This window comes from Mus caroli, unplaced genomic scaffold (genome assembly GCF_978045245.1).
Source record: "Mus caroli unplaced genomic scaffold, Mus_caroli_1 scaffold_8, whole genome shotgun sequence".
Taxonomy (NCBI): Eukaryota; Metazoa; Chordata; class Mammalia; order Rodentia; family Muridae; genus Mus; species Mus caroli.
This window is the reverse complement of record NW_028227263.1, coordinates 140,493,586-140,516,897: the sequence shown is the minus strand read 5'-3', so window position 1 is coordinate 140,516,897 and position 23,312 is coordinate 140,493,586. Positions and strand designations below refer to the sequence as shown.

The following is a 23,312-nucleotide window of genomic DNA, read 5'->3' as shown; positions in this document are numbered from 1 at the left end:
CTAAGATCTCAATTAACTGTAGGGAAACAGGAAAATGGATATGTTCAACACAGGAAAAATCTGGGGTTGCCAAGTGTGCAGGGACAGAGAGGAGAGGCTGTAGAAGTGATCAAGTGATGGGCACATACATGATGACATGTATGCAGGGTCACATATATGGAATATCAAGATCATCTCAGGTCATGGGCTAAGTTTAGTCCATGCTGTTGGATGAACTCCATGTGGCAATAATGCTAGGCTTCATTTAATTCATGACAAAATGTTTTCATGCCATGTTTTCAGCAGATACACCTCATCCTATTTGGCTTTTTGTTTTGTTTTTGTTTTGTTTTGCTTTTTTGTTTTTTCTAAGACAGGATTTCTCTGTATAGCCCTGGCTGTCTTGGAACTCACTTTGTAGACCAGGCTGGCCTCAAACTCAGAAATCCACCTGCCTCTGCCTCCCAAGTGCTGGGATTAAAGGCATGCACCACCACTGCCTGGCTACAACTCATCCTGTTTTCCTATGACTCTGTTTTAATATATGATTCATACATACTAGCAAACATTAGAATTAAGAGGTATACTAAAAATCCTGATGCCTGACTGCAACAATTTTGATAATAGCCACACTATGGAGTTAACCAGGCCTGGTGTCACTCAGGCACTTGCTAGGCTGAGGGAGGAGGATAGTGAGCTCCAGGCCTCATCTATTCCAATATCCTGTCTTATGCATAAGTGTGGTTTTGTTTTATTTTTGAGATTGAGTCTTACTATGTAGCCAAGTCTGGCAGTGACCCCTCAATCCTCCTGCCTCATCCTCCTGAGATATGGGATGTTAGTCATGCACCATCACTCCCAGTTTAAGATTTTTTTTCTTGTCCCCTCACCACCAAAGATACTGGTATCTGGATTGTACTCCAGGGATTCTGTTTCAATTATCCTGTGGTATTGCTTGGGTGCTAAAATTTTGAAAGATCACAAGCATTTCTATTACAAACTATAAAAATAGGTATGGAACACTGCAAATATACCATACTAACATGTGTTACAAACACAAGATAACATGTTTTATGTTAAAGTATTTAATTGAAAAGCTAGGTTACATAGTGATACCCACCTTTTAACCTAGATCTCAGGAATCTGTACTAGAAGACTGCAAATTTTAGGGTACCCTGGACTATGTAGTAAAACCTGTTTCAAAATATCTGATAAAGTTTATATGCAGAGTATACAACATGATGATTTGTTGCCTCTTGTGCATCAATGGCTACAAAGAAATAATTTTGATCACCACCACACTATGTTAGAGTTCCCAAATTTGTTGTTTTTATAATATTGTATAATAGTGTATTTATGTATATATTATGTATATTGTATATATACTATATATACTATATGTATAGTAGGCATATTGTATATATTATATATGTAGTATTGTATATACAGTATGTATATTTATATACTATATACTCTCTGCTTCTGTGAATCTGGCTGTTTAAGTTTTCCTGACATTCACTGAAGACTACTGATACTAGTTCAAGTATAACAAGCCAAGCACCACCAACAGATTTGGTGGGTTAAGGAAAGCGTGGTAAATACCTACAATGGAGTATTGCTCAGCCACGAGAAGACAAGGAACCCTGGCACCTGTGACAATGTGAATGAATAGGGAGGACATTTGTTGGGTGACAATCATATGACCACACTTCTATGCAGAGTATTATCTCTCACAAGTCTCTCACCATTTAAGGGCTGTCATCAAGAGCATTTGATTGATGATCCTAACTTATCTGGGATTTGTAGGACAGAATCAAGTAGACTACATTGACCTTACTGAGGACTTAGGTATAATGTCCAACTCTTATTTCTATAAATCTTGGGGGTTGGGCAGCAGTGAGTGCTTCTGCTTGGCTTAATTCATCTTTTCCTTAAATTTTTTTCAGAGGAGACATCTGTATACCCTGTTTGTTTAAATGTATATGTGTTCATGTGTGAATGTACACATGTGCCTCTGTGTCTGGAGGCCAGGGGCTTGATACTGTTTTCAGCATTCTCCATCTCATATTTTGAGATGTCTTCTCTATGAACCTGGGATTTGTAATTTGGGTAGAATGGCTGCCCATTGAGTTCCAGAGATGCCCCAGTCCCTGCTTTCCCAGTGCTGACATTGTATGCATGCACCATCACACTTGGCTTTTTTATGTTGATGCTGGGAATATGAACCCCAGTCTCATAATTGAACAGCAAGCAATCACATCCACTAGCTAACCTTTTTTCTTGTATTTCTTTTTTTTTTCAATTTTTATTAGATATTTTCTTAATTTACATTTCAGATGCTATCCTGAAAGTCCCCTATACCCTCCCCCAGCACTGCTTCTAATCACCTACTCCGACTTCTTGGCCCTGGCATTCCCCCGTACTGGGGCATATAAAGGTTACTAGCTAAACTTTTTTAAAAAGCAATTTTATATGCGGGGCACCAAGGACCAGTGCAGGAATAAACATCAGAAAGCACAATGAGTCCTCCAGAAAAAGACAGTAAAGCAATCCTGAAAGACCAAGGACCAGACTGGGAAGAAACATCAGAAGCCTTACAACCTGAGGAAGAAGATGCACTGACAAAAGCAGATGAACAAGGTAACCTACAGACTACAAGGCCCATGTGATTGCTAAATTCAACACCAGTGTGGATCTACACTATGACAGCCCAGAGATAAAAGTATCACCGATGCTTTTAAACCATACCAGAAAATCTTCAGGCCTCACACCATTATCCTACATGGAAAACCATGAGTTTGGAAGTCAGCTTGGCCAGAAGTATTGTTCTGGGCTGTTCACAGGGTGAACTCTACCAAGACATGTCCAATGTCATCATCTCTGTCGTCTCTGTCTCCTTCTCCATCTCCGTCTGTCTCCTCCTTCTCCTTCATCTTCTCTTTCTTCATCTTCTCCTTCATCATCTTCTCCTTCATCATCTTCTCCTTCATCATCTCCTCCTTCATCATCTCCTCCTTCATCATCTCCTTCATCATCTCCTCCTTTTTCTCCTCCTTCATCTTCTTCTCCTACTTCATCTTCTTCTCCTTCATCTTCTCCTTCATCTTCTTCTCCTTCATCATCTTCTTCATCATCTTCTCCTTCATCATCTTCTCCTCCTTCTTCTCCTCCTTCATCTTCTTCTCCTCCTTCATCTTCTTCTCCTCCTTCATCTTCTTCTCCTCCTTCATCTTCTTCTCCTCCTTCATCTTCTTCTCCTCCTCCTCTGTAAGAGTAAGAAAGTGGACAGGGACGAGCAGTTTGGCATAGCTTATTGCCAAGGAGTGGCCAGACTTCTAGACTGCAGTGACAAAGATCATGTTCCAACTAGAAAGACTCCTGTTTGTTATAGATGGTTTGGATGATATGGGCTCTGTCCTTCAACATGACAATATGACACTCACCAGAGACTGGAAGGATGAACAGTCCATATACATCCTGATGTACAGCCGCCTAAGGAAGTTCCTCCTACCCCAGTTCTTTCTCATCATTACCACCAGAAACACAGGCTTAGAAAAGCCCAAGTCGATGGTGGTGCCCCCCCCCCCATATACTGGTTGAAGGACTATCTGCATAAAAGAGACCTCACCTGGTTTGTGAGAACATCTCCGATGGCTATCAGAGAATGCAAGTCTTCCATTCCATGATAGAAAATCACCAGCTATTTGACCAGTGCCAGGCTCCCTTTGTATGCTCAATGGTCTGTGAGGCTCTATAGCTGCAGAATCTGGGAAAGAGATTCACCATACCCTGCCAGACTCTCACCAGTTTATATGCTACATTGGTGTTCCACCAGTTCACCTTGAGAAGGCCTTCCAAGAACTCAGTCAGGAAGAGCAAATTACCCTAATGAGTTTGTGCAGGATGTCAGCTGAGATCTCAGCCCTCTTTCATATGAACATCCTTCTCCAGGTTGACCACAGCAGTGAGCAGTGTTACATTTTCTTCTATCTCAGCCTTCAGGATTTTTTTGCTGTCTTATGTTTTAGAATGGTTGGGGGAATGGAATCAATATTTTTTTCCTTCATTAAAAACCAAAGGATCATCATGGAGGTAAAGAGAGACGATACTCACCTCCTCAGTATGGATCATTTCTTATTTGGCCTCATGCACAAGGATATCTTGAAGACTCTGGAGGTTCTGTTCGAATGTCCTGTGACTCTGACTCTCAAGCAAAAGCTCCAACACTGGGTCTCTCTAATAGGTCAGTAGGTCAAGGGCACCAGCCTGATAGACATCCTGGATGCCTTCTATTATCTGAGTCTCAAGATAATAGAGTTTGTTCACATGGCTTTTAACAACTTCCAAGAAGTGTGGCTTCTGATTAACCAGGAGATGGACTTGATGGTACCTTCCTATTGTCTCCAGCACTGTCAGAACCTGAAGACAATCAGGGTAGATATCAGAGATGTCTTCTCAGTGGATAATACTCTTGAGCTGTGCCCTGTTGTTGCTCTCCAGGAGACACAATGTAAGCCCCTCCTCATGGAGTGGTGGGGAACCTTTTGCTCTGTGTTCAGCACCCACCCAAACTTGAAGGTGCTGGACTTGAGTAACAGCATCCTGAACAAATGGGCTGTGAAGATACTGTGCCTCACTCAAGCTGAGGATTCTGACATTTAAGAGTGCAGATGTAGTGTCTGGCCTGAAATATCTTTGGATGCTCCTTGTTAGTAATCAGAACTTAAAGTACTTTGATCTAGGGAACACTCCCATGAAGGATGATGACATCAAGTTAGCCTGTGTTGTGCTGAAACATCCAAGCTGCTCCCTGGAGACTCTGGGGTTGGATTCCTGGGAGTTAACCCTCTCTGGTTAGGAGATGATCTCCATGCTCCTGCTTTCAACCACCAGTCTAAAGTACCTCGGCCTGGCAAAAAATAAGGTGGCGGTAAAGAGCATGATATCACTTGGGAATGTCTTGAGTAGTTCAATGTGTCCACTGCAGAAGCTGATACCGGACAGCTGTGACCTCACACCTGTCAGCTGCAACCTTCTGGCCTCCAGCAACCTTTTCAGCAACCAGAACTTGACTCACCTGAGCCTGTCAAGCAACAGCCTGGGGACTGAAGCAATAGCTGTGTCAGTTCATGAGGAATCCAGAATGTGCTCTCCAGTGACTGATACTGAATTGCTGCAATATTATAGATGATGCCTAAGACTTCCTGGCATTGATACTTATAAACAACAGAAAGCTGACACACCTGTGCCTGGCCATGAACCCTGTACAGAATAGTGCAATGAAGCTACTGTGTGAAGCTTTAAAGGAGCCCACTTGTTACCTTCAAGAACTGGAACTAGTGGACTGCCCGCTCACGGAGAACTGCTGCCAGGACCTGTTGTATGATCACAACAACCAAGCAGTTCAAAGACTTGGTAACACTGCCCTGGGAAACAAAGGAGTCATAATTCTGTTCGAGGGACTGAAGCAAAGTAGCAGCTCCCTGGGGAGACTTGGTTTGGGAGTATGTGAGTTCACTTCCAACCACTGTGAGGCAATGTCATCAGCCCTCTCTTGAAACCCGCACCTGAACAGCCTAAACATGGTGAAGAATGACTTCAGCACATCAGGGATGTTGAAGCTGTGCTCTGCATTCCAATTCCTTGCCTCTAACCTGTGGATAATTGGCCTGTGGAAACAGCAGTACTATGCCTAGGTGAGAAGACAGCTGGAGGAAGTGCAGTTTATCAAGCCCTACATGGTGATTGATGGTGACCAGTATGCTATTGATAGAAGATGACTGTAACTGGTGGAAAATCTGAAGACATGAGTCCCCTCTTCTTCACATCCTAGGACTTCTTTATCTGTGAAATGTTTGTCTCACCTCAGAGAATGTAGTGAGAATGAAATAAACAGAGCATTTAGAAAAGAAAGCAAACAAATAAACAAAAGTAAACTTTACACACATGTCTGTATGGCCAGTGAGGTAAGAAGTGAGCAGAGTCCCTAGAGCGGTTGGTTACAGCCAATTTGGAGCCACTTGATGTGAGCTTGGGAACAATATTTATGTTCTTTGTGTGCAACAAAGAGATCTTAGGTGCTGGGCCAATATCTCTACAGCCCTTTGCCTGGTGATTTAAAAGAACACTTAACTTGGGGCTAGAGAGGTAGATCAGTGGGTAAAGGCCCTTGCTGCCAAGCCTGCCAACCTGTGCTTGAACTCTAGATCTCTTGTGGTGGGAAGAAAGAATCAACCCCCTTCCTGTTGTCCTACTGATCTCTATGTACCAGCTATAGACACTAATACTAGAAAAAAATGGAATACAAAACATGACTGACTTGACTCAGGACTTCCCCATATTGCTTCTGAAAGGGTCTGCTACACTTGAAAGCTCCTTTAAGGTAGAGGTTACAGTCCAAAAGGGCACAACTCACCATAGACTTTTCAATTTACTCTTGGGGTTCTTCAAAGCCTCACACAGAAACTTTGCTCCTGTGGTTCCGATGCGATTTAGCCCCAGATCCAAGTGTTTCAGGCTCAGTGTTTGTCTGAGCATCTTTGAGAGATGGTGGCAACCAGTATTGGTGATGTTACAGGACCACAGTCTGGAAAATCACATGCACAGGGACAAAAACCAGAAACAAATAAACACCTTAGTCCATTCTGGGATGATGCATCCAAACCACTACATTCTACCTCAAGCCATTGGTTTCAGTCAAGCTTAGAGACATTATGATAAGTGATATTGGAATGAAATCATAGAATGGGTTTCTCAAAAACTCTTCCTTCCCATAGGGAAGTTGGAAAGGAGTGAATTATGATTAAAATACATTGTATATGTATACAAAATTCTCAAAGAAATGAGTAAATAAAATTAATTGGTATGAAAGGAAACCCCATGCCTGCTAATGTCAACCAAGAGAGCTACCTGTGGTTAGATGAGGGCAAAGATCCTAGAGGAGAATGAAGAGGACACATCGTTTAATGGATTCAGTGTCCAACCATCTTTTACTTATGCTCAAAAGTAAATGCAGCTCTTATCCTCCAACAGAGAAACCATTAAATTGGTAGTACTTTATGGATAGGTCATAGATCAGTTCCTGGCATAGTGCCTGTACACAGTAGGTTCTTCATAAATGCTGATAATTAATTCACTGCTGTGTTTGGTGATCTTAGAAGGTAGTAAGTTTTCTGTGGTGATTTTTTTTGGGGGGAGAGATCAGAGTCTCACTCTGTAGCATAGGCTATGATCCTCCTGCCTTTGATTTCCAAATGTTAATATTACAGGTATGTGTCATCCTGCCTGTACTGATAATAGTGCCTTCTAACATAATTAGACTGTAAGTTCAAGGTATGGCTAGTTAGGTGGATAGGGTCTTTATGGCTTTGGACTTCTGTGTTTGGTTGGATACTTATGTAGTGTATTATTGGGGTGTTCTTTCCTTCCATCTACCTCTAACCATGAACTCAGTATTTCATCACATTCAAATAACCAAGTAGTTATCAGACCTTGGCTGTTTAACATTATTACAAATGTTAAAAAAAATAGGAAAAGCTGACAGCTACCATTCTTCCTTCCTTTACTTCCTCCCTCCTCTGTCCTTTGTTTTTCATGGTGTTGAGGAAGGAACTCCAGACCTTACATACAAATTTCACTATTTACTTTTTTGTCAACGTGAAAGAAGCTAGAGTCATTGGGAAGAAGAAACCTCAATAGAGAAAGTACCTCCATAAGATTGTCTTGTAGGGGACCCAACATTTTGCTGCTTACAGGAAACCCATCCCAGGGAAAAAGACAGACACTACCTCAGAATGAAAGGCTGGAAAACAATTTTCCAAGCACATGGGCTGAAGAAACAAGCTGGAGTAGCCATTCTAATATCTAATAAAATCGACTTCCAACCCAAAGTTATATAAAAGGCAAGGAAAAAAAAAAAAAAAAAAGCTGGGCGGTGCTGGCGCACGCCTTTAATCCCAGCACTCGGGAGGCAGAGGCAGGTGGATTTCTGAGTTCGAGGCCAGCCTGGTCTACAAAGTGAGTTCCAGGACAGCCAGAGCTATACAGAGAAACCCTGTCTCGAAAAAACCAAAAAATAAATAAATAAATAAATAAATAAATAAATAAATAAATAAATAAAAAAGGCAAGGAGAGGAGCTTCATACTCATCAAAGGTAAAATCTTCTAAGAGGAACTCTCAATTCTGAATATCTATGCTCCCAATGCAAGAGCAGCCACATTTATTAAAGAAACTTTAGTAAAGCTCAAAGAACACATTGAACCTTACACAATAATAGTGGGAGACTTCAACACATCACTTTCGTCAATGGACAGATTGTGGAAACAGAAACTAAAAAGGAACACAGTGAAACTAACAGAAGTTATGAAACAAATGGATTTAACAGATAGTTACAAAACATTTTATCCTAAAACAAAAGGATATACCGTCTTCTCAGCACCTCATGGTACCTTCTCCAAAATTGACCACATAATTGGTCACAAAACAGGCCTCAACCGATACAAAAATGTTGAAATTGTCACATGCATCCTATCAGATCACTATGGACTAAGGCTGATATTCAATAACTACATTAGTAATAGAAATCCAACATTCAGGTGGAAACTGAACAACACTCTTCTCAATGATACCTTGGTCAAGGAAGGACTAAAGAAAGAAATTAAAGACTTTTTAGAGTTTAATGAAAATGAAGCCACAACATACCCAAACTTATGGGACACATTGAAAGCATTTCTAAGAGGAAAATAGCTCTGAGTGCCTCCAAAAAGAAACTTGAGAGAGCACACACTAGCATCTTGACAACACACCTAAAAGCTCTAGAACAAAAGGAAGCAAATTCACCCAAGAGGAGTAGATGGCAGGAAATAATCAAACACGGGGGCTAAATCAACCAAGTGGAAACAAGAACTATTCAAAGAATCAACCAAATGAGGAGCTGGTTCTTTGAGAAAATCAACAAGATAGATTAACCAGGGACAGCATCCTAATTAACAAAATCAGAAATGAAAAGGGGGACATAACTACAGATCTAAAGAAATCCAAAACACCATCAGATCCTTCTATAAAAGGTATACTCAACAAAACTGGAAAACCTGGATGAAATGGACAAATTTCTAGACAGATACCAGGTACCAAAGTTAAATCAAGATCAGGTAATGATCTAAACAGTCCTATATCCCCTAAAGAAATAGAAGCAGTCATTGATAGTCTCCCAACCAAAAAAAGCCCAGGACCAGATGGGTTTAGTGCAGAGTTCTATCAGACCTTCAAAGAAGATCTAATTTCAGTTCTTTACAAACTATTCCACAAAATAGAAGGAGAAGGTACTCTACACAATTCATTCTATGAAGCCACAATTACTCTGATACCTAAACCACAGAAAGACCCAACAAAGATAGAGAACTGCAGACCAATTATCCTTATTAATACTGATGCAAAAATCCTCAATAAAGTTCTGGCTAACCGAATCCAAGAACACATCAAAACAATCATCCATCCTGACCAAGTAGGTTTCATTCCAGGGATGCAGGGATGGTTTAATATATAGAAAGCCATCCACATAATCCACTACATAAACAAACTCAAAGACAAAAACGACATGATCATCTTGTTAGATGCTGAGAAAATATTTGACAAAATCCAACACTCATTCATGATAAAAGTCTTGGAAAGATCAGGAATTTGAGGCCCATACCTAAACATGATAAAAGCAAAATACAGCAAATCAGTAGCCAACATCAAAGTAAATGGTGAGAAGCTGGAAACAATCCCACTAAAATCAGGGACTAGACAAGGGTGTCCACTTTCTCAATACCTATTCAACATAGTACTAGCCAGAGCAATTCGATAACAAAAGGAGATCAAGGGGATACAAATTGGAAAGGAAGAAATCAAAATATCAGTTTTTGCAGATGATATGATAGTATATATAATGACCCTAAAAATTCCACCAGAGAAATCCTAAACCTGATAAAAAGCTTCAGTGAACTAGCTGGATATAAAAATAACCCAAACAAGTCAATGACCTTTCTTTACACAAACGATAAACAGGTTGAGAAAGAAATTAGGGAAACAACACCCTTCTCAATAGTCACAAATAACATAAAATACCTTGGAGTAACTCTAACTAAGGAAGTGAAAGATCTGAATGATAAGAACTTCAAGTCTCTGAAGAAAGAAATTAAAGAAGATCTCTCAGAAGATGGAAAGATCTCCCATGGTCATGGATTGGCAGGATCAACATGATAAAAATGGCTATCTTGCCAAAAGCAATCTACAGATTCAATGCAATCCCCTTCAAAATTCTGACTCAATTCTTCACTGAGTTAGAAAGGGCAATTTGCAAATTCATCTGGAATAACAAAAAAGCTAGGATAGCAAAAACTCTTCTCAAGGATAAAAGAACCTGTGGTGGAATCACCATGCCTGACCTAAAGCTGTACTACAGAGCAATTGTGATAAAAACTGCATGGTATTGGTATAGCACCAGACAAGTAGACCAATGGAATAGAATTGAAGACCCAGAAATGAACCCACACACCTATGTTCACTTGGTCTTTGACAAGGGAGCTAAAACTATCCAGTGGAAAAAAGACAGAATTTTCAACAAATGGTGCTGGCACAACTGGCAGTTATCATGTAGAAAAATGTGAATTGATTCATTCCTATCTCCTTGTAATAAGGTCAAATATAAGTGGATCAAGGAACTCCACATATAACCAGAAACAGTGAAACTTATAGAGGAGAAAGTAGGGAAAAGCCTCAAAGATATGGGCATAGGAGAAAAATTCCTGAACGGAACAGCAATGGCTTTTGCTGTAAGATTGAGAATTGACAAATGGGACCTCATAAAGTTGCAAAGCTTCTGTAAGGCAAAAGATACTTTCAATAAAACAAAAAGGCCACCAAAAGATTAGAAAAGGATCTTTACCTATCCTAAGTCAGATAGGGGACTAATATCCAATATACATAAAGAACTCAAGAAGGTGGACACCAGAAAATCAAGTAACTCCATTAAAAAATGGGGCTCAGAGCTAAACAAAGAATTCTCACCTGAGGAATACTGAATGGGCGAGAAGCACCTGAAAAAATGTTTAGCATCCTTAATCATCAGGGAAATGCAAATCAAAGCAACCCTGAGATTCCACCTCACACCAGTTAGAATGACTAAGATCAAATATTCAGGTGAGAGCAGATGCTGGCAACAATGTGGAGAAAAAGGCAGACTCCTCCATTGTTGGTTGGATTGCAAGCTTGTACAACCACTTTGGAAATCAGTCTGGAGATTCCTCAGAAAATTGGACATAGTAATACCAGAGGATCCTGCAATACATCTCCTGGGCATATATTAAGAAGATGTTCCAACTGGTAAGGAGGACACATGTTCCACTATGTTCATAGCAGCTTTATTTATAATAGCCAGAAGCTGGAAAGAACCCAGATGCCCCTCAACAGAGGAATGGATACAGAAAATGTGGTACATTTACACAATGGATTACTACTAGGGTATTAAAAAGAATGAATTTATGAAATTCCTAGGCAAATGGATAGACCTGGAGGGTATCATCCAGAGTGAGGTAACCCAATCACAAAAGAACTCATATGATATTTACTCACTGATAAGTGGATATTAGCCTAGAAACTTAGAATACCCAAGATACAAGATACAATTTGCAAAACACATGAAACTCAAGAAGAACAAAGTGTGGTCACTTTGCCCCTTCTTAGAATTGGGAACAAAGCACCCATGGAAGGAGTTACAGAGACAAAGTTTGGAGTTGAGACGAAAGAATGGACCATCTAGAGACTGCCATACCTGCGGATCCATCCCATAATCAGCCACCAAATGCAGGCACCATCACATACACCAGCAAGATTTTGCTGAAAGGACCCTGATATAGCTCTCTCTTGTGAGGCTATGCAGTGGCCTAGCAAACACAGAAGTGGATGCTCACAGTCAGCTATTGGATGGATCACAGGGCCCCCAATGGAGTAGCTAGAGAAAGCACCCAAGGAGCTAAAGGGGTCTGCAACCCTATTGGTGGAAACACAATATGAACTAACCAGTACCTCTTGGAGCTCGTGTCTCTAGCTGCATATGTATCAGAAGATGGCTTAGTCGGCCATCATTGGAAAGAGAGGCCCATTGGTCTTGCAAACTTTATATGCCTCAGTACAGGAGAATGCCAGGGCCAAAAAGTGGGAGTGGGTGGGTAGGGTAGCGGGGAGGGAGGGTATGGGGGACTTTTGGGATAGCATTTGAAATGTAAATGAAGAAAATACCTAATTAAAAAAAGATTGTCTTGTAGGCAAGTCTGTAAGGCTTTTTCTTAATTAATGGTTGTTGTGGGAATGCCCCATTCATTGTAGGTGGTGTCATTCCTGGGCAGGTGGTACTGGGTTGTATCAAAGGGCAAAGTGAACTATACAGTAAGCAGAGCTCCTTCTATGGCCTCTACATCAAATCCTGCATCCAGGTCTTGCTTTAGCTTCCATCCATGATGGACTACAAGATGTAGCATGAAACAAACCCTTTCCTACCCAAACTGCTTCTTGTCACAGTGTTTATTACAGTAATAGGATGCAAATGAGAACAAACTGTACTGGTGACCCTCATCCAATCAGAGCCAGTGTTTAAATGTTGGTAGTGATGCTCTGTTACCCAGTATAGTACTGTCAATGCTAAACACAATCTCTGCAGTACAGCCCCATTACTTTGTGGAAACTAATCCTACAAACCTTCTCTTTGCAACAGTAAGAGACTACTGCAGAACATCACAACCAATGAAGATGTAGAGTTCTGGAGTCCAGTTTCAATGGATATATCTTCAAAAACTCCTGAACCTGAGGGACAGGGAAGATTGCAGAAGAGGGGGTGGAAAGATCAACAGAGCCAGAGGGTCAGGAAATTTACTATGAAATTATATCTCCTAGTACTGTCATAAGCTACACTCATCAAGTCTCACCAACATGACTGACCAAACATGAGCTGAATAAATAAGGGTGATACTAGTTAACAGGCAAAACTGGATAGGGAAAAGCCCACGAGGCCTCAACTCTAAACAAATAACAATAGGCAACTGAGGAGAGCTGGGAGAAATAGAGATGGTCTATCCTCAGGGACCAGTGCCAAGTGATCAGCCCTGAACACATACCTACAAATAATATATGGTATTAACAGGATCCATATATGTGTGTGTGTGTGTGTATACACATGTGCATGCAATAACAATTAGTGAGAAGAGGCCATAAATTTGAAGGAGAATAGGGAGGGATATATGGTAAAGTTTGGAGGGAAGAAATGGAAGGGAAAAATATTGTAATTACGTTTTAATCTCAAAAAATTATGTTAAAAATTATAATGGATCCATATTGATCTTGTTGACAAGTTGATTCCACCTCTAACCATGTATACTTTATGTTACACAGTGCTAAAAACACAGACTTGGAGAGGATGTTAGGTTGGGCTTGGTGGCACAGCACTTGGGAGTCTGAAACTGGAGGATTGTTTTGAATATAAAGTCAGCCTGGGAGACACTATCTTACAAAAGGACAGAAACAAGAGCTGTGTGGATGGGGAGGAGTGGTGTGAGGGTGGGAAGGGAGGAGTGGTGTGAGGGTGAGGAGGAGTGCTTCGAGGGTGGGAGGACTGATGGAAATAGTGTCTTCTGGACATGACATGCCGCTGCACACATGAAGTCACAGCATCCATGGTTATCTCCAGAAGACCAAGTCAGGCAAAAATACTACTCATATGAGGGAGGGTTTCTGAGGACCTTCTCTCACTACTACAAACTATTAGTAGTTGGTGACTGCTGGAGAAGGTAGAGTCACCATTCTTTGGGAGGTGCTTACTGGTAGGTTGTCCTTCCCCCAAGTGGATGATCCTACACCTGAGTTCGTGTCAGTAGTACAAATTGGACCCAATGGGTCATACTTTACAAAAAAAAATAAAAGCAGAAGTAAAAAGAAAAGTCCAGGTATGGTGGTACATCCTTCTAATCAAGGTACTTGGTAGGAGAAGGATCAGGAGAGTTCAAAGTCTGGTCCACAGTGAATTCTAGGCCAGCCTGGGATACATAAGACATCATCTCAACCAAAACCAAAACCAAAACCAAAATTGAAGTCAGATCTGGAAACCATATCTTCTTCTCGATTCACCTATAGAATATTAACATCACATATTCTATAATGGTGGAAATACTGAAGCCAGGGTTTTACTTATGCTATACATAACCATTACCACTGGGGTGCATCCCCAGCCAATGCCATTCTCATATTCTATCACACACATGGAAGATCTTAGCATAGTATTTGTAGTAGTTAAGAAAATCATGATTTCCCTTCATATCTCTCTGTCTGTGTCTCTGTCTGTGTCTCTGTCTGTGTCTCTGTTTGTGTCTCTGTCCATCTCTGTCCATCTCTGTCCATCTCTGTCTCTGTCTGTCTCTGTCTGTCTCTGTCTCTGCCCCTCTGCCTCTCTGCCTCTCTCTCTGTCTGTCTGTCTGTCTCTCTGTCTCTCTGTCTCTTTGTCTCTCTGTCTCTCTCTCTGTGTCTCCCTGGCTCTCTGTCTCTCTGTCTCTTTCACACAAACACACACACACACACACACACACACACACACACACACACACACACACACACACACAGCTGCAATGCCTCCTGCAGGCAGAGAAGACTTACACCAGGGTCTGTAGTTTGCACTCCGTGTAGCTTAAGCTTTCACACAGGTTTTTCACTCCGTTATCCCCAAGTTTATTGTTGGCCAGGCTGAGGTGTGTCAGAGTTCGGCTGACCATCAAAACGGAAGAGAGGTCCTTGCAGCAGGCTTCAGTGAGCTGACAGTTCTCCAACCTTCGGATAAAGCACACAGCTGGACCAAGCTGGACTATTAAGTCAGGAGAGGGCATTTCTAGCTGCCTCCAGAACATAAACTCAAGTTCTTGTTGATTTCCACTACACCATCATGATCACACAAGAGATTTAGATTTAGGAAAGCAATCTAAGACTTCCTAAGACTAAGCCAGCTAAAATCCAGCAGGGATGAGGGAGGGTCTCACATTGAGGAGCTTGGCAGGTGATGGTTTTCAGGGTAAGAAGAATCAAGTTTTCTTCAGGGATGTGTCTGCCGAGAGGTGACCAGTAGATTGTCTTACTCCTATGTACAGTAAGTAGACTCAGTGGATTTAGGCAAAGAGCATGTGAAGTTGGGAGGGAATGGTGAAGACGGGATGGAGGGAACTCAGAGGAGAGAAGATGGGGGATGAGTTTTATCAAGTGACATACAGACATACGCATGCATGAAATTCTCAACAAAGAGAGAAGAGCAAAATGAGTGATGCACAGTCAAAAACTCAGAAGCAGGTGTCTGCATGCATGAGTGGGGTTCATAGTGTTGGGAACAAAGAGACATATTTTAGGTACTACCATTTCATTTTCAGATTCTGTTTAATCACAGGGAGAAACTAAATTCAAGGTCCCAGGCCCTAGGGTAGCTGGGGACTTCCCAATAGCTAAATGGCTTCTATTATAAGGAAGTACTTGTCTGAGTCCAGACAACTCAAGGGCAATTTCTCCATCTTTCTGGCAGGGTCAAACTAAATCCATGTTATCCAAGTCCAGGAATTTAATCCTAACTTGATCAACCCCTTATGTCAAGATATGATTGGGCAATGCTACATACAGTACACCCCACTGCCCCTCACTTTGTGGTCTCATCCTCTAAATATGCTGTGCAATTTCTCTTCAGGGTTACAGTTTAGCTTCTGAATCTGTTATGTGGCCCCAATTACAATAACTTTTTGTCATCTGCATTGACTAGTGGAGTTTTGTTGGATTTATGTTGGATTTAAGTGTATCCCACAACAATATGGGTGGCTGTGTAAGTGTGGAATCAACCATATCTCTTCTGTCTATAGCTCAGTGTCCAAAGCAATGTTCAATAGAAAGAGAGGGCATACTTACGATACCCTCTGCAGTATGCACTTTGGTTCCTTCCAAATATTACATAGAAGCTTAGCACTTTTGTCCAAGAGACTGTTGTTTGTGAGATCCAGATATATCAGGGATTGATTGACTTTCAGGACTGGGAAGAAGTCATCCCATTTCTGAGCAGCAGTAGAACAAGATCCCAGGCTGTGGAAGAAATGAGAACAAGTATATTCTGAATGGTCCAAAGAATGTTGTAGGTAGGATAGCTGTTCTTGCCATTGTGAATGGGTTTAATAAGTATATAGCAAGCCAAAGTAAGAGAAGTAATTGAAAGATATAGAAAACATCAAATCAGGCTTACAAAGAGATAGCAGAAACTGACTGCAGCTAATTGAAGGGTCCATATTGTTTCTGATCAAGTTTTTTCCTCCTTGGATAAACTTCCCACAGACAAACTTTCGAGTTTTGTTTCCTATTGTAGGAATACTTCCTAACTGTTCAAACACAATGTTTATACTCTTTGGCCATTTTGTGCTCTCCTTACATTGTTGAGTACAAAAACATGGTCTAAATTGCCTAGGTTTACCAAGTTTCATTCTCTCCTACATAAATTTTGATCATACATGCCTCCAATACAGCATTCAAGAGGTAGAGGCAGGCAGATCTCTGTAGGGTACAGGCTAGTATGGTCTACACAGTATGTTCCAGGCCAGTCAGAACTACACAGAGATATCCCATCTCAAGTTAATTTTCTTCTTTTAATATTTCATACAGATATATATTTAATTCACATCCCGTCCTAATTCCTACTGACAACTCAACAGATTTCCACCCCAAATTCATGTTCTCTTTTAGCCCCACCCTTAGTTGAAGAGATATCATCAGTGCCAGCTTGGGGAAGGAGAGTCACTTTTGCTTTGGTGTTGTGACCACTGATAGGTTGCTCAAGGATAGCCCCATACCCATGTGCATACATGTATTGCTAATTGTACTGCCATAAATTTATGAATATATATATATATATATATATATAGTTTTGAGACAGGGTTTATCTGTATATCATGACTGACTCCAAACGCATTATGCATACCAGGCTAGCCTTTAGATCTACCTGCTTCTGTCTCCCAAGTTCTTGGATCAAAAGTATGCACCACCAAACCCATATTCATATATATCATTTGTGAGACTGGGTATCACTATGTGGATCTCAAAGTTTCAGCCCTCTTGCTTCAGTCTCTCCAGTCCCATGACTACAGGCAAGTAACGGATTTTTATTATCTCAAATATTATGTTGGAAATAATTGTATTTTAACATTGAATGTTTTAAGTCAATACCCACACAGAATGACATGTAGACATTTGTCACACAGCTAAGACATGCTAAAGATCATGAAGAACCTCTCAGAGTTACACTGTAACTATGTAACTAAATTAAATCAAGGTATCAGGTACAATGTGCACTGCTAATTACTTCCAAACATTACATACATTGAGCTTACATGAAATTTCCTTTCATTTTTGGCATTAGCTTAGTCATTTAAAGTGGAATTGAGTCTCAAATATTCAAGTTATACACTTTGTCTCCTAGATAATTCTCTCAGGAAAAGGAAAAAAAAAGTCACTTTCCATGGATAGTATTCATATCAGTTACAACTTATCTCATGACTTGTTTTATCTCATGTCTTAGTCCTTATAGATTGTATGTTATCTCCTCTATATTGACAAGAGGACCTAGAGAAATGGATGAATATCACATATCTGGAAATACATAGGATGGTTTGTGCCCTTACATTGTGTCTCTGCTACTGCTGCTGGTTCAAATATAGTCATGTTAGGACCCATGAACCACAGGATGTGGGTGGAGGGATAAGCAGTAGAGAACTTCCCAACAGCTGATATCCCAGTCAAAAGTGAAGCCAGGGAAGGGCTTAACTGATGGTCTGGAGCACCTTTGCTGGAAAGAAGGGGTCTTAAAGCTTATGTTGAATGATAACCCAAGAAGTATAACTACAACAACCACAAGAAAATGACCCAACAGAGCTGTTACTTAAATTCTAGGAGTTTCTTGGTCACAGGATTGCCATCTATAGTTGTTTAGGTTGTTCAGAGTTCAGGGAAGATAAAGACTGAATTAATTTTCTATCTTCTAGTCTATGTACTCTGAATGTTAGTGTTCTCTGTCTCTGTCTCTCTGTCTCTCTCTCTGTCTGTCTCTCTCTGTCTCTCTATCTCTGTCTCTCTCTGTCTCTGTCTCTCTCTGTCTCTGTCTCTCTTTGTCTCTGTCTCTCTTTGTCTCTCTGTCTCTCTCTCTCAGCATAAACAATCTTATTAGGTATGTCAAGAGACAGAAATGAGGCCCAGAGGCCCAGAGGTCCAGGAGAATGAATGGAAATATGGGGCTGGTAGGTGTGGGTGTGGGGGAAACCTCTAGAAAGTCTCAGAGACAGAAGATGTGAGAGCTTCCCTGGTCTCAATGGGGGTGATCTTGGCTGGAATACCAAGTAGTAGGGAGAAGGAACCTGAAGAGACCACCTCCAGTAGTTAGACAGGGACCCTCCAGTGGAGGGATGGGGACATCAAGCCACTTTCAAAATTTTTGACCCAGAATTGTTCCTGTCTAAAAGAAATCCAGGGACAAAATCAGAGCAGAGACTGAAGGAATGGCCAACTAGTGACTGGCCCAACTGGGAATCCATCCCATGGGCAGGCACCAAACCCTGACACTATTACAAGCACTATGTTGTGCTTGCAGACAGGGGCCTAGAATGGCTGCCCTCTGAAAGGCTCTACCAGGAGATGACTGAGACAGACGCAGATACTCGCAGCCAATCATTGGACTGAAGTTGGGAACCCCTAAGGAAGAGTTAGGGGAAGGATTGAAGAAGCTGAAGTGGATAACAACTCCATAGGAAGACCAACAGTGTCAAATAACATGGATCCCTGGGAGATCCCAGAGATAAAGCCACTTTTAGGGAATGAAGAGACAGACCTGAGAAACTTCAGATTGCAGGCTGGATTTTTCAGAACCTCACACAGTGAGTGATGCATGCTGTCCAGGTTGCCACCTTGCAGGATCAGATGTGAGATGGTTTTATAACCATTAAAAATGAGGCACAATTTCTTGTAGGCATCATCTGGGGAAATATTTTTGAGGCTAAAGAAAAGAATACAAAAGAGGAAATCTTGAGTGCTGGTGAGATGGCTCAGTAAATAGGCATACTTGACACCAAACCTGTTAACTTCAGTTTGATCCCAGGGGCCCATGTAGTTAAAACAAAAGAATCAATTCTGGCCAATTGTCCTGTGGCTCCACTCACACAAATATATACCTCACATTCCTCTCCATACAATTATCAATAAATATAATAAAAATTTCTAGAAATCTGATTTTGACTTTCTATCCCTCTACTATACAATAAACAGAAGCAAAGGGAGGCAGTATGCTTACATTTTAGCTCCCCCAAATTAAACCACCCCATTATTAAAGGCATTGTTGACCGACTTGTATTTAGGCTATACCACATTGTTTTGTTATAGATCGACCTAGTCAAATAATTGACCAAATCAAGATAATTAACATATTATCTCACACAGCTACCTTTTTTTCACTTCATAGTTACAAACATGTTGATTTGGGGCAAGATGCTCCTTTTCTGGTGCAACCATATAATAATCTCTATATCAGATAGAATTTTAAAAGATTATTTTTTAAAAAATCGTTTTAAAAGCTTTATTTATTTATTTATTTATTTATTTATTTATTTATTTATTTATTTATTTATTTAATGTATATGAGTACACACTGTAGCTGTACAGATATAAGATACAGTTATAAGCCTTCATCTGGTTGCTGGGAATTGAATTTAGGATCTCTGCTCACTCTGGTCAACCCTGCTCTCTTCAGTCCAAAGATTTATTTATTATTATAAAGAAGTACACCTTAGTGGTCTTCAGATGCACCAGAAGAGGGTGTCAGATCTCATTATGGGTGGTTGTGAACCACCATGTGGTTGCTGGGATTTGAACTCAGGACCTTTGGAAGAGCAGTCAGTGCTCTTACCTGCTGAGCCATTTCACCAGCCCCAAAAGATTTATTTTTAACTATGTGATAGTGTGTGTCTATGTTTGGGTATCAGTAAGTCGGGTATATACTTGTGTGAGTACACCTGCCCTCAGATTCCAGAATAATGTATCAGGTTCTCTGGACATAGTGTTAGAAGAAAATAGGTGGAAGTGTGTGTGTGTGTGTGTGAGAGAGAGAGAGAGAGAGAGAGAGAGAGAGAGAGAGAGAGAGAGAGGGAGAGGGAGAGGGAGAGGGAGAGGGAGAGGGAGAGGGAGGAGAGGGAGAGGGAGAGGGAGAGGGAGAGGGAGAGGGAGAGGGAGAGGGAGAGGGAGAGGGAGAGGGAGAGGGAGAGGGAGAGGGAGAGGGAGAGGGAGAGGGAGAGGGAGAGGGAGAGGGAGAGGGAGAGGGAGAGGGAGAGGGAGAGGGAGAGGGAGAGGGAGAGGGAGAGGGAGAGGGAGAGGGAGAGGGAGAGGGAGAGGGAGAGAAATACAGAAGATCTATGCTCTCATGTTATGTGTGGTGTAATCCGACCATATTGGAGACAGGTAGATTGTCAGAAGTCTGAAACCAACTTAGTCTATAGATGAGTGGTTGGAAAATCAGGGCTACATTGACCCCCATCTTAAAATACCACCTAAACCACCCCACTCCAAACCACTCTCAACTCTTCTCAGCAAATATAGAGTATATAATATTGATATTATAATAACACTATAGCATATGCTATTTCCAGATCTTACTCATCACAACTCAAGCTTTGTTTCTATTGTCCAACATTTCTCATTAGAAACTATCTGAAGTCCTTGAAACCCGTGTGACTTAGATCTTGCTAGATTTCAATCTTCTAGGCACACAATCTACAGATTAACCCCGAGTAAAAGTGAAACATTTCCCACACTCTGCCCTCATGTGTTTAAGTTACAGATTTAACCTTTCCCCTGCCAATATTTTTACATGACTAATTTTATTCCAATTTCATTAACATGTTTTTGGTAATGGACACACACACTGCCCAGTTGGTTTTCTATGTTCATGCCTCAAGCACATTGCTCTCATTCTTTCTACATTAGTGGCTTTCAGCATGTCATGATTCTGTGTCCCCTAGGGACACTAGATGATACTTGGATACTTGTAAGCACAGAGGTATCTTATGACTGAAGGCAGAAAGTGATGTTGATATCTAGCATGTGGGGGTTAGGGAGGGGCACTGCTCACCATTCTACAAATATGTAGGCCAACCTTCTTCCCTCCAACAAATACACCACTCAAGTTCCCACAGAGGTTGGGGACTCTGTTCTATTTAGATCCCAATGGTTGCCATAGTAGGAGTCAAGATACCTAGGCATCTTGATTTCTCTTATGGTATTTATGAATGTCAAAACTGTCTCCTGCATTATATTGCAGTTACTCTGTGATTCTTCTCTAGATAAAATTAATAGCAGGGCTATCTAAATTCCCTATGTCTTGGATACCTGGTTTGAGTCTGGGATATGAGTTTGAGGATTTTCCCATTACTCTATAATTGTGAGTGCTTTGGTTGTACGGTCAGGGGTTCTCCTCTAGAGATCAGCTCCTACTTACATCACTTTCTGGAGACAACAGGAAGCAGAGGGCAGCTTTTCACAAAGAATCTCCAGTGCAGAGCTGTTGAGGAAGCTTTCGTGAATGTCTAGAAAGACCAGTTTCTCATTTGAATTAAATGTGTCACAAAAGTCTGTCCAGAAAGTTAGCATGCGTTGTTCATCCGGGGACCTACAAAAAACAAAGAGGCCAATTTTTATTTCTCCGTATATTCATGTGTGCTTGCATGCTCCCGTGAATCTTCTAGCACCTTCTACCTTTTTTACTTGAGGCAGAATCTCTCGCTGGTTTGCAATTGCACCAAGGAGGCAAGGCCATCAGACATTTAAGCTTCCAGGGACCTGCATGTCTCCACCTTCCATCTTTCTGTTATGGAGGTTATAGGCATTCATGACCTTGTGTTTTTGTGTGGGTTCTGAGGACCTAAAGTCAGGTCTTTGCACTTGCCTCACTGTAAGTGATCTAAGGACTGAGCTTTAAGGACTAAGCCATCTTCATAGTTTCCAAAAAAGCTTTTGAAATTTGTCTATTGTATCAGCATCCAGATGGGTTGTTGCTTCGACATTTCCCTGTATACTTTGTTCTTTCTGGTTTACCTCGACTCACCTGCCTGCTTTATTCTGATCCACTTATGTTTTCAGGCAATATATTCTATTATCTGCAGTCCTTTTTTTCTCTTAAAGGAATCTTCCCATATCATGGCCTTTGGTCTACTTTGATTCTGTGCTGCTGTGATTAAATATCATAACCAAAAGCAACTTGTGGAGTTAAAGGTTTTATTTTGCCTTTTTCTTCCTGATCAAAATTCATGACTGAGGAACTGAAGTACAGGCCATGGAGGAATGCTGATTACTGGCTTGCTCAATCTATCTTCTAATATGCCCCCCTCCAGGAACACCAGCCTAAGAATAAAACCACCCACAGTAGGCTGGTCCCTCCCATATCAATATCAATCAAAAAAATATCCCACAGACTTGCTTACAAGCCAGTTTCTCAACTGATGCTTTCTTCTCTCAGATGACTCTAGTTTTACATTTATATCACAGAAAATTAATCAGTACAGCCTTGAGTAATTTCATAACCTAACCTTCCATATATATATATATATATATATATATATATATATATATATATATATAAACATTAAAATCTAGAATCTGTTTGAGAGAGAACACGGTATTTAGCTCTGAATCTGTCTTCTTTGGTTAGTAATTTCCAATGTTATTCGTGTTCCTGGAACTGTTATGATTTCATTTTTCTTTACAGAACAATAATATTTAGTCATTTGCAACAACACAAAGGACATTATATAAAGCAAAGTAAGCTAAACCAGATGGACAATTAGTTAACATTCTCTCATAAACAGCAATTTTAAAAAGACAAATATTCTTATTGAAACTGCTTGAGGTTGAGAAAAGTACAAAGCTGGGGCATGCTAGGGGAGGACTATGAATTTGAAAATTTATGATTTATGTGTGTGAGCTTTTGCCTGCATGAATGCCTGCATACATGTGGGCAAGAAGTGGGTACTCTAGTCCCTGAAGCTGGACTTTCAGACAGTTGTAAATCACCATGAAGGTTCTGGGAATTGAAACTAGTTCCTCTGGCTGACCAGCAAGTGCTCGTATTGCTGAGCTGTCTCTCCAGGCCCTCAAAATACATTTAATTTTCATTTTAATAATGGCTAATGATGTTGGACATTTAGGAAAAGTAGAGAAGCATCTATAAGTGGGTAAAACAAAAAAATGCTTTAAGGATTAT

The 23,312-nt window shown here is 40.8% G+C and overlaps 1 protein-coding gene and 1 pseudogene across 1 annotated transcript in view; one reads left to right on the top strand and one right to left on the bottom strand.

Annotated features, from left to right (window-relative positions):
- The window catches only part of LOC147003731 (NACHT, LRR and PYD domains-containing protein 2-like), a 42,427-nt gene that overhangs the window by 5,360 nt on the left and 13,755 nt on the right, over positions 1 to 23,312 (bottom strand). The window contains exons 5-9 of the mRNA XM_085842489.1: positions 21,552 to 21,722; positions 18,897 to 19,061; positions 15,941 to 16,111; positions 14,660 to 14,830; positions 6,395 to 6,565 (exon numbers count right to left, since the gene is read on the bottom strand). Coding sequence (XP_085698615.1) covers positions 6,395 to 6,565; positions 14,660 to 14,830; positions 15,941 to 16,111; positions 18,897 to 19,061; positions 21,552 to 21,722 — 849 coding nt within the window. The remainder of the gene's footprint in view (positions 1 to 6,394; positions 6,566 to 14,659; positions 14,831 to 15,940; positions 16,112 to 18,896; positions 19,062 to 21,551; positions 21,723 to 23,312) is intronic.
- On the top strand, positions 2,499 to 5,781 carry LOC147003732 (NACHT, LRR and PYD domains-containing protein 5-like; annotated as a pseudogene).